The 12,512-nt window shown below is 39.4% G+C and overlaps 1 protein-coding gene across 1 annotated transcript; it reads left to right on the top strand.

The window, feature by feature from the left end:
* The first annotated feature begins 4,304 nt into the window (after positions 1-4,304).
* Positions 4,305-5,625, top strand: LOC149183899 (uncharacterized). Its single transcript, XM_089415136.1, has 4 exons — positions 4,305-4,502; positions 4,641-5,063; positions 5,159-5,349; positions 5,568-5,625. Exons 1-4 carry the CDS (start codon positions 4,305-4,307, stop codon positions 5,623-5,625), a joined length of 870 nt encoding a protein of 289 aa, XP_089271262.1.
* Positions 5,626-12,512: the final 6,887 nt, after the last annotated feature.

Raw genomic sequence — 12,512 nt, 5'->3', positions numbered from 1 at the left:
CTCAAATACATTGGTTTTATTAGGTTTCTTTTCCTTTACAACCATCAGCAAAAATTGTTTGCATGAATTTACAATTCTTTTCATCTGCCCTGAGTTTATGAGAGTTTAATTATTCTTGAGTTTATGAGCTCTTACAATATATTCGATTCCATCTTTAATGAGTTGATACTTGTTTTCAGCTTTATAAAAAATAGCTTTTCTATCATACAAGTAAGGACTTCCTAAAACAATTCCACATATATCCAAAGGAACTATATCTTACTCAACCTCATCTACAAATGCTGACCCAAAAGAAAACCTAAGTTTACATTGTCTAGTCACTTGTAGCTTTGGTTTATCACATAACCAATCCAATGGATATGGCTTCTTGTGAGGTGTGGTTAGTAAACCCAGCTTCTTTACAATTGCTTCAAAAATTAAATTTACTTGTGAGCCACTATCAAACAAAGTATCAATCTTTTGATGCTTGGAAGTAACTCGAATATGAAAAAGCTCATGTCTTTTCCTCTCATTTTCTTCATTATTAGTAGATTGTGCAGAATTACTAGTAGATGCTTCAAAATTTTAACCTTTTATACCTGTGGATGTGATTGTTGTTTCATCTCCTGAGTTCAACCCCAAATCTTTTTGAATAGTTGCAGCAGTCTTCTTCCTTTTTCCCTCAAACTTCTTGGGCTTCAGCTCCGAATGCAGAATCCAGCAGTGTTCATCATCATGCCTATCATTCTTGCCATGAGTGCATGAAGGTTTGGTCTTTTGTACAGTATTTGTCTTCCTCTCTTTCCATTTCTGCTTTCTCTTTTCCTTATTATTTCTTGCAGTGGGTTTTGATGATCCCCCCAACTTCTGGGTTCACATTCTTGCCTCTAGCCTCTAGATGTGTAGCCTGAATAGATACCTCATCTATCCTAGTGGGATTAAACATGAGAATGGTGTGCTTTAAATAGTTGTGTAGACCACCTATATACTTCAATAGAGTTTCAAGTGAGTCTAAAGAAATTCCTAGAATAAAAGCTCTTTTTCTAAATTCTTGAGTGTAGCCTTGTACACTTTGCCCTTTTAATTGGCAAAGAGTTTGCCAGCTCATCATGGCTTGCTACATATAAGCCAGTAGATAGAATTGCTTTTTAATTGCAGAAACAAATTCACTCCAGATAGAAAGAATTTTACCATGCTTATTCATGTCAGTTTGTGTCCTGCCTTCCCACCATACCAAGGCAGTGCCTCCAAGGAATAGGTTGGCCAGCTAAATCTTACTTTTGTCTGAATCGATGCTCTGCACCCTGCAATATACATCAATCTATCTAATCCAATTATCCAGCTTCTCTGCATTCAACTCTCTATCATATATTGGCAAATCAAATTTAACATCTAATTTAATCAAAGATGTTTTCTTTTTATTTTCAGGGCTATTAGGAGGTGGGGAAGCTTTTCTTCTTTCCCTTTGCCTTTAGAATGGTCATGGAGGAGATATTATTCTACCCATTTATCTTATTTGGAGTTTGATGAATCTTCGTCTCTACCTTTCTTAAATTCTCTAGACATTTCTTCTACCATGGCTCTCATGGTCATGAAACTATCCATGAACTGGGAGTCTGATTCCAAGGGACTTTCTTTTGCCATTTTCCTCTTAGGATAGACTCTTCCAATTTCTGGGTTAGCTTCAACCAATTCTCCTTCTCCTAATTTGAGCTTTGTCCTAGTTAGCATTCAACAACAAAATCCAGCACAAGCTTATCTAACCTTAGCAACCTAATGCTCTAATACCACTTGATCTGAAATTGATCTAAGACAAATTAATAAGGTACTACAGACTCATGTGCATGGATGTGTCTATGTTATTTTATGCAATGAATCGATAAGATTGTGAAATACACAGACACTAAAGTAGTTAAAGAAACACAATAGGCGAACATACAAACACAACAAGTTTAATAAGGAGTTCACCCAATACTCCTGGGCTACGTCTCCTGGTCCAGCCTTCAGTGGTGGCCTCTCTATTATGTTTTCAAAGCAGTGTTTTTACAACAGTGAGCTCAAACTGAGTCTCACTCAACAGATATAAATCAGCAAGACTGTACTTGGATCCCCCAAGTCTCTAGAGTACACAAATTCTCCTTACTGAAACTCGACCTCTATTGGTCACAATGGTATGAGTCCAATATGAGACTCAATACATGACAGGTATATACAAAGGAATTCACTTGAACCTCTCAAGCCTTTTCTGGAGTACACAAACTCTCTGACTCTCTCTGTCTTTATCTCGATGCTGCCTTTGCTTCTGCAGGTCAGCTTGACTTCTTCTCTCTGTTCTCTGCTCTTAGCTTTCTTATCTCTCTTACTGCTTACTTCTCTCTCTGTCAATTCGTGGCTTTAAAGCCAATCTGCTTTCTGACTGTTTATTTCCGCTTCCTGGCTCTCCAGTTTCCCTACCTCTATCCATCTGAATTCCTTTGTCCTGCACCATCAGTTACTGTATAATGCTTCGCAGGGAGGTGGCCACCTATTTCGTAACAGATGGTGTCAGTTCTCTTGGACATGGCCATTTATTCCGTTACTCCAAGAATGCCCAGGAAACACAATCTTCTGCCAACACATCATCCATATCAGACTTCAAATCCTATACAACTCTGCCTATTAACCTCGTCAAATCTGGTCATCCATCAGAACGCATCTCCATCGTTGATCTGGGGGGCCCAGATCCTACGGTCATCGTTCATATCGGGCGGCTAAGTTGAATGACGTTTAATCGTCCAATGTGAGCGGTTTTCTCTCTCCCCGCCAGGACACGTGGAGATCGTTGTGTGGCATCGGGCGGAACTCGGCCGAAACCGCTTACCGCTCGAAGCCCCTCCGATATCCTGTCAGTTTTTGTGGGACCCTGCTTCTGACAGAATCGGAGCGATATCTGTTACATTTTATGATTTTTCGGGTCCGGGTGCTTGCGGCCTTTCCTTCTTTGAGGGGTTTGCCCTGTGATATGTGCCTATTTCTCGAATTGGCATCTGGTTTTGCTAATTTGCGATAGCGCGCGTTACCATGGGCTGACGGTCTACGTGCTTGACTGAGGGTCTTTGTTGCTCCGTGCTGACCACAAATTGCAACTGTTACGAGGATATCTCTGATAATCTTGATCTTTATAAGACTTTGACACTTTGGTATGATTTTTGAAGAGTTCATGAAAACTTAGAGAATGTTCTAGGATCCAATTTTGGATCATTATGTAAGCTTGAGTTAGCTTTTTGAAGATCTACCCATGGTCCACGGACCATGGGATTGTATAAATAGGTGTGTCTTAGAGAGTCTAAGGAAAGTAATCTAAGTTTGTCTATGGGTACGAAGGAAGATGTCCAACGCAGAGAAGTAGTCTTAGAGGGGAAAAGGCTCTGTAGCTGAGTGCGCAGAGGCCTAGAGTAGTGTCTACAGCTGAATGCGTGGACCCCTGTAGCTAAGTGCACAAGGAAGTTTTGAGTCTGTAAAACTATATTGAAGATTAATAAAGAAGAATGTTGCATAAATTCTTGTGTTTTATCCCTTTACTTCTGTTATGTATGAGTGTGATATATGTCGTGATGAATAATGTCTTTATGAAAAAAATTATGTATTGATGCGCGATTTTACTTGATCTGTCTTAATATCTAAACGCAATTAATGTTAAGTGATTACGCAAAGATCATAGCGCTTTTTGTTAAAGTTGTTGAACACTTAGGTAGATCCGAGTAAATACTGATCTAAGGGTACACTAGGGTGTGCATAAGTAATTGATTGGCCTGTTCAGGGTTCGCAAAAGCCAGTCGTAGACCTTCATGGAGGTCTAGAGGCCAATTAAGGGAAGTTGCAGTGATAGGTCGTAAGGGCTTATAGATATGTGCAAAGGCAGATCTCGGTCATAAAAGGACATCACACTAATCACACTAAAAGGACTTCAATGATTGGACAGTCTTTGGTCCCTTAAAGAAGCGTGTGGCAAGCTTAAGGTTGATGCTGGATACGTTTAGAAAGCACCAGATCTCATTGAACTTGAAGAAGTGCATCTTTTGTGCACCATTTAGTATATGATTGGGAAATGTAGTTTATAAACATGGATTAATGGTGGATCCCACGAAGATCACATTTATTGTGAACCTGCCAACACCAAAATATTGAGACAACTGCGCACGACATTGGGACACACTGGCTACTACAAGAAGTTTATAAAGGGGTACGCGTAGATAACTACGCCGATGGAGAAATCACTAAAGAAAGACGTTACTTTTCAATGGAGTGAAGAGTGTTAGAAGAGCTTGGATGTACTGAAAGAGAAGATGGTAATTGCGCATATTCTAGTTTTCCCAAACTGGATGGAGTTTCATGTACATGTTAATGCATCTTGCATAGCATTGGGTGTAGTGTTAGTGCAGCCAGGAGCCGAGGAAATCGATCATCCCATAGCATTTTCAAGAAGGAAATTGTACAATGCAGAAAAGAACTATAACACGACAGAAAGAGAGGGATTAGTTATGGTATATATATTACAAAATTTCAGGCATTACTTGTTGGGGGCGCATTTCAAAATGTTCACTGATCACTCTACGCTGAAATATTTGGTGAATAAACAAGTTTTAGGAGGAAAAATATGCCAATTGTTGTTATTATTCCAGGAGTATGACTTCAAAGTTATAGTAAAGCCAGTGAAATTGAATTTTGGACTTGATCATCTATCAAGAATAGAGACAAGAGAAGAACCCACAAATATCGAAGATAATCTTCCTGATGCACAGTTATTCGCAATTAGAATCACAGATGATCACTTCGTGAATATTATTCAGTTTATGACCACAGGAATTGCGCCCGTGGAGTACCCTATGAAGCAAAAGAAGGAGTTGGTCGTACGAGCAGCTGATTTCTCATTGATTGTTGGACTCTTGTACAAAATGGGACTAGATGAAGTATTGCACAGATACATCCATGAACATGAACGAAAGATTATTTTGACAGAGGCTCATGGAGGAGTCGCAGGAGGGCATTATGCAGGGAAAGCCACTATGCAAAAAATGTTGAGAGTTGGGTTATGGTGGCCGACAGTACATAAGGATGCAAAAAAATTTGTTAAACATGTGATGTATGTCAAATAACAGGAAAGCCATTTAGAAGAATTGAGATGCCACTAATGCCACAGGTAACTTTGTACACTTTTGACAAATGTCCGATTGAATTTGTTGTACCTATCAATCCACCAGGAAAGAAGGCTGGTATGAGGTATATAATCACTGCAACTGATTATTTGACAAGATGGGCTGAGGCACAACCAATGAAGGATTGCAGCGTAGACACTGTTGTGAAGCTCATCTTTGAATATATATTGTCCAGGTTTGGTTTTCTAAAGATCTTAATGAGTGATCAAGGCACACATTTCTTGAATAAGACTATTGAAGTACTAACTGAGGAATTCCAGTTCTATCACCATAAGAGCACTCCTTATCATCCTCAGAAAAATGGAATAGTGGAAGCTTTCAATAAGATTTGGGAGAATGCATTGACCAAGGTATGCAATGTGAACAGAGATGATTGGGATTTGAGAATTCCAGCGGTATTGTGGGCATAGAGAAAAACATGCAAGAAATTGATAGGGCAGACACTATTTAGGTTGGTATATGGACAAGAGGTCATTATGCCTATGGAATACATTGTGCCAAGCTTAATAATTGCAGTTGTTAGAGATACGGAAGACCCTAACATTATGAAGGAAAAAATGTCGCAGATACTAGCTCTAGAAGAAGACAGGTTCATAATAGGGTTCCATCAACAAGTACGGAAAGCAAGCGAAAAAGCCTGGCATGAAAGGCACATCAAGAAGAAGACATTCAAAAGAAGGATATCTTGTATTATTATATGACAGCAAATTTGTGAAGTTCCCAACAAAATTTAAAACACATTGGCTAGGACCATATGTCATCAAGTACATCTTTGATGGTGGTGCAGTTCATCTCGTGAAGTTGAATGTTTAGCTTATTCTGGAATGAGTGAATTGTAGTAGATTAAAGATATACAAGGACGATGCTATCCCTTGAACTTCACATTAAAAATTGAAATGAAAGAATTCTTAGTGCCACCTACAGCTGAAAGTGGGCAAAGGACTATAAACTACTTTGTAGAAAGGGACTTCGTCGAAAGAAGATTACTGCCCGATATTTAGGAATATGAAGAGGTCTGAAGGAACTGTGACAAAGAAAATGTGATTGAGCCACAAGGAATGGTTTGTTGAAGTTGGCTGGAAATATGACTGTTGGAAGGAAAAAGCTACCATTGGAAGGAAAAATATACCGTTAAAAGGAAATTGTCATTAAGGGACATGGGAAAATAGAATTTATGAAGCATAGTTGGTTGTATTTATCCTCATACCTACATTAAATGAGAAAATATTGAAGCAGTCATGAGGCTGGAATTAATATTTGTTATAAAAACTACATCCTGTGCCACATTTGACACTTAATGTTTAGAGAAATTGAAAAATTGTATAGAAGAGAGCTAATGTATGTCTACGAGGAGTTTTGAATAACTTGTTGGAATATTTGCAAAGAAAGGATTAGCGGGTATTATGGAGGCACAAGGAGCAAAGCTACCCATGTCCCCAAGACGCCAGAGGTCAGCGAGAAAGTAGGTACCCACAGAACCACATCCACAAAAGAAGAAGGAGAAGGGACTAGCTGAGGCCGTTGCGGAATAACTCAGAACATCCCTGAGGAAGAAAACATAGGAAGAAGTCTACACGAAGAACAAAGAAGATAAGGGGAATAAGTTGATGCAAAAAGGAAAGAAGTTGATACAGCAGAAGGTGCCTCAATAGATCAATGATAGTGAAGAAGAGGCTGACTTTCAACGCATCCAGACAGAGGACGAAGGGATTCTCGTTGTGCTCCCATCGTACATGCCACCAAGAAAACCAAATTCCAAGCTGGTTAAGGAGCCCAAGGATGGAAAATTGAACATGTTCACTCTGTTGCTGCTGAAGGCACTATCGTTTGAGGGTGAAGTGTTGCGAAGGATCCACTAACTAAAGCTATAATACTGGGACTTTAATGATCAAAGAAAATACCCACAGTTTGAACCAAGTAGGTATCTGAAATAGGTTTTGTACCCAAACAGTGGAGTCACAAGGATGGAACCATTCCAGTGAGCTACAAGATTGTAGAGAGTGGGCCTCTTGAACATGTTGAATGTTCCACACTTCGGTCAAATCACAGCCATTACAATCTATGTGTGGCATCTCCTCGCATTGGTACATGACGAATGCATCTGACTAGGGAAGAGTATCTTGATTGATAAGATGTTAATCATAAAAGTCACAGTGTTGCCTCATCAGGGAAAAGACCTCGTAGAAGAATTTGTGGGAAAGAATAAGGATAAGGAGATGGCACAGATGATGAAGAAAAAGTTTGGCTTAGTGAATAATTAGTGGGGATATGACATCAACTCCATTGATAACCAAGGAGTGTGTTTTTTTGTTCACATCTTGGCAACAAAGAAAATAAGGAAGTGCAGGGCTAATGAGGTGCCTGCAGTGGTAGTATCTTTGGCTACGCAGTGCAGCGTGGGAGTCCTATTTAACTACGTTGCCTATCAGTGAAAATCATTTTTGATAGACTGAAGGGAAGCACAAGAAGAAGTGAATTCATTCCACTATGCTTGGTTATTAATACCCATCACGTTGATCGCATAGAAAGAACCAGAAGACTCATAGTTACCTCTGTTGAGGTGGATGTTTGTGAGGCAGCGAGGTATGCCTTCCTCTAGTTTACTAAGAAGTCAACGCGCACAACAGAAAATAGGACTTTCTTTGTAGTGATGGCAATGGATCTACACATGGTGGTGAATCAGCACCCAAGGTTTTCACCTAGTTTGTATAAGCAATATTGTTACATTATAGATTTCAAAGAAGACTTCCATAGAGCTTATGTGAAGGCGACGAAGGAACCGATTGAGACATGGTACCCATTGCCATACTTAGTAACTGAAGACGATTTTCTCATCGTAGTACAGCAGTGGCCGGAAGAATGGATGACTCCACTTGGTGGAGCAATTGGAACATAGAAGGGTACCCCATAGGATGTAGGTACAAGAGGAAAGGATGCAGAGGTGGAAATAGAGGAAACTAATCAGGAGCATGAGGAACCCCTCAGTGATGCAAGAGTATCAAAGGAGTTGTCTTTCATTGTCAGAATGAGAGACACAATTGTGGCAGGAAAGAGGAAAAAGCAAAAAGTAGTTAAGCCCAAGGGCATAGAAACGCTTGTCCTCACTGATGGGGACATCGACGAGATCAGAGAGAAGGTCTAAGAGATCATGGTGGAGACCTGGGATAGAATTGATGATCGATATAGAACAATCTTGACTAAAGTATAGAAAGGCATCGCGGAGTTGAAGGCATTTCTGTGAGTAGTAAAACTACCAAAATAAAGAACTCAGTCACTACAGGGAGAGAAAAGGATAGAAATGTAATACAGGAGACGGCTGGGGAACTTCATTAGTGCGCACCAAATGACAAAGAGCAAGAAAAAGTATGGATGAATGTTAGCATAAATATTGTCGCACTCCCCATTCAAATGCTGCACAAAATCCATCAAAATCTAACAATTGAGATAAAGGAGCGGGAGCAATGAACCTCAGCGATGACAATGCAGATGGAAAAGGAGAAAGTTGCACTGAAGAAGCAGCTGGAGGAGGTGGCTAAGCACATAGATGATGCAATTCAGTGACAAGAGCAGTTGGAAAAATCCATCCAAGAAAGTTGTAGCACAGTCTCGGATGTGAAGATCGGTGACAAGGAACCAGCAGCAGAAAAGGTTACGAAGCTCACCCTCGCAATCAAGGAATCGAAAAATACATTGGTGAAGATAAAATTTGAATATGAAGTGCAGATATTAGAGCTACAAATAAGGTTGGAGCCAGCCATGCCACCAAAAGTATGGGAGCAAAGACAGAAATATTTAAAGGTAGCGTTGTAAGGCATCTTTGACACAGTGGTGGACTATGGGAAGCTATTGGATGACATAAATAGATGATCTTTGAAGGAAGGAGCGGATATTACAAGCAAGGACTCATCCCTGGTAGGATGAGGCACTCAAACTGTCTCAGGAAGTGGATTACAGGATCAAAGAATTGAAGAAAAGAGAGGCAGAGATACTACATAAATTTGTTGGCCCAACCACAGAGGCATTGTTGGAGGAGATGCACAAACATGAGAAACAAATGGCAAAGACAGTCCAACAGTATAATGCAATATACAATGGAATTTCAGTGAAGATCAAGGGAATTGAAGCTGAGTGACTCGGGACGAGTCATGGGTGAGCGTTGGGGGCCTGTTGGGCACAACCCAACTTGGTCCAAGTTTTGGGTCAAAGAATCCGCATTTTGAGGAGCAGAGAGTGCAAAGCTGGCAAAGTTTTATTCATCACGCAGTGTTTTAGGGGCTTTAGGGCTTGTCAAAGCCCCTTATTTTGTAATGGGTTTCGGGTATTAATCATGATTTTGTTGAATCTGCGGTCTATGGAAAATGGTTTTTGTAATGATGTAATGTATATGAGGATATGTAATACTTTGTAATAGAATCATCAATCATAGAATATCATAAGTGAATTGTATTCTCTATTTTGAGTCTGTATTTTTAGGGACAGCTCCGCAACTGAGTGCGCAGAGGCCTCGAAAAGTCTGCAGTTGAGTGCATAGACCACCTGCATCTGGGTGCACAGGTCGAAGAAGTATATGTATTTAATATTTGTATTAATAAAGAAGAAGTTTGGCGAAATATTGTGTATCTTTTTGTGTTCATTCTCTGTTGTTTTTACTACCATTATGCATGCTTTTTACTAAATTGCGTGAAAGAATACATGTTATACTGTTTTCTGTTATTTGATGTGATAAGGGTAATTCTGTAAAGTTAATCATCAGCGCGAAGTTATTCATGTATGTGAAGTTGTAGGAAGGTAGAAAACATAAGTAAATACACAGACACAACAGCGTGCATATCCCTCTGGTTGCAGAAACTTGGTTCTGCAGCCTCCCATAACCGCTTCGGGTGAGATTGTGATCTGCTTGCAAGTCGTTGCCGAAAGGGCCAATGGTTGAGGGTTTTGTTGGTATGCAGCACACTCTGAACCTGGGTCAAGCCCCCTTAAACCAACATCAACTCTAAAAATTTCATCCTATCATGAAATTTTATGAGAATTTTATGTACTCAAAGGCTTTGATCAAATCTTTAATTCTTGTACACTTTTGTTAGAGATAGAGGTTGATTGATTGCTTGCATTTAATAAAATTTGATGTAATTCTTGATCGAGATAAGTATGTTTTTTATTAAGCTTTGCACTATTGTAAATTCATTTAATTATATGCTTGTTTAAATCATTTGAAATTTATCTTTTAATGATGGATCTTAGTAATTGCTATAAAGTTAAATAAGGAATTCGAATAAATAAACATGGCATACTTGTTAACTATTTAGAAAATTCATGTCAAGTTTATCTTGGTTTTAATAATGATTATTTTGTGAGAACTATTTCCTTAATGCAATCATATTTTTTTAGTTTGAATTTGAATGTATGTGCCCCATAGATCTGATGACTATTCATCATATAGTGTAATGCATATACTTGATTGAACTAGTAATAAGTCTTGGAAATATTTCCTTGGCTTATTGACTTCATTTTTATTCCAAATTAGAAGTTGGTCCAAATATCCTTTTACCTTTCTCTTGGTTGAGAGGGGGACTAATCATTCTTTCAATCAAGATATATTTAGGATTTATTTGTTGTTACTTTCATATTAGAGTAGATATGAATTTAGTTTTAATTATTGCATTCTAGAAGTCCTCTTACACAGGGGCATAATTTAGAGTGGCTTGGCTGAGCCATTAATTTAGCGTAAGGATCACTCTCTTGCAAGATCTCTACAAGAGGGCGGATCTGACTTCTCTTTTTTTATTGGCAAGTATAAGCCAGTAGAGAAGGAGAGAGGGTAACTTGACCCAATTGAACCAGTTGGAACGACCATTCCAAATGGAAAAGGGTCTGATTTAGGATCTCGACTGGGTGGTCTCCCTTACATGTTAATCGGGTCATTTTCAACCATCAACACACTGAAAAGCCACACAACTACCAGGTGTATTTTTCTTCACTGGGGATGACAGTTGTAAGGAGAGATGTCAAGTTCGACAAGGACAAGGCTATGAGATGTTCTCTGGAATGAGAGGTGAGTATCCTATCAGAGCCAAAGATTCTAGATGTAAAGGAGGAGCCTCAATATGAGCTTCAGGAGGTTGTGTAGCATCCACATGCAGAGGATAAAATAGGAGGCAGAGTGGAGGCACCCACTCAACCAGAATCTTCCAGAGAGGGGAGAAAAAGAACCAGATAAGTTGATATATTATTTCAATATGTGCAGGATAATGTGGGAGCCCCCACATCACAGCGCAGACAGGGGAGGTCACATGATAAGTACACTAGTTACATGGTTCTCATGATTGAGCTCATTGAGATAGGGCCTTCTTCATTTGAGGAAGAGGATTATCAAACTTATTTGGGTTGATGCCATGATGGAAGAATATGAATCCATCATGACTAATAGTGTATGGGAGGTGGTTCCAAGATTAGAAGGGAAATCATTAGTTGGTTCGAGATGGAGCTACAAAGTGAAGCATGCATTGGACGGGATCATCGAGAAGTACAAGGCTAGATTTATGGCCAAAGGATTATCTCAGATAGAGGTAGTGGACTATGAGGAAAATTTTGCACCAGTTACAAGCTACTCCTCAATCAAATCCATTCTAGCATTGGTTGCACAAATGGGGTGGAAAATTCACCAAATGGATGTGAAGATCGCCTTTCTCAACTATGTTGTTGAGGAGGAAATTTACATAGAGCAAGCAGAAGGATTTGAGGCATATGATCGAGAGTTGCATGTGTGCAAATTAAAGAGAGCATCGTATGGTATCAAATAGGAGCCCCAAGCATGGTACATTCAAATCAATAGTGATTTCATTGGATTGGGCTTCACCAAAAGTGAAGCAGATGTGAACCTCTATCACATTGTAGTAGATGGTAAGTTGATTATTCTTGTTTTGTATATCAATGATTTAATATTAGCAAGTGATGAGCAGCTGCTCCACTCTTGCAAAGAGGATCTTGCAAGGGAATTTGAGATGAAATACATGGGCCTAATGCATTACTTCCTCGAGCTGAAAGTATGGAAAGGTGATGGTGAATTATTTTTGTTTGAAGGAAAGTACGATACCGAGGTACTTTAGATATTTCACATGGAGAATTGTAATCCTATGGACATACCTCTAGCTACAAACTAAAGGAAGGAGTATGCTTCTTCAGGTGAGGAAGTAGATGCTACCATTTATAGGTAGCTTGTGGGATCATTGATGTATCTTGTGAACACATGACCCGACATATGCTATGTAGTCAACCAACTTAGCCAAGCTATGGTGAGTCCTGCCAAATTATATTGGAAGGCAGCAAAGCATGTGTTAC

This window comes from Pinus tabuliformis, chromosome 3_2, assembly GCF_031772625.1.
Source record: "Pinus tabuliformis cultivar Carrire ecotype Pingquan chromosome 3_2, CPIR1, whole genome shotgun sequence".
Taxonomy (NCBI): Eukaryota; Viridiplantae; Streptophyta; class Pinopsida; order Pinales; family Pinaceae; genus Pinus; species Pinus tabuliformis.
The sequence above is the reverse complement of the archived record's forward strand: the minus strand, read 5'-3'. Positions and strand labels throughout refer to the sequence as shown.

What these genes read in the sequence shown, in the direction of transcription:
- LOC149183899 (XM_089415136.1), top strand. Translation starts at nt 4,305, where the DNA reads ATGGTAATTGCGCATATTCTAGTTTTCCCAAACTGGATGGAGTTTCAT. An exon ending in AAAGAGAGGGATTAGTTATG is followed by an intron (nt 4,503 to 4,640) that starts GTATATATATTA and finishes TTATTATTCCAG; the next exon opens with GAGTATGACTTCAAAGTTAT. An exon ending in TTTGAATATATATTGTCCAG is followed by an intron (nt 5,350 to 5,567) that starts GTTTGGTTTTCT and finishes TGAGAATTCCAG; the next exon opens with CGGTATTGTGGGCATAGAGA.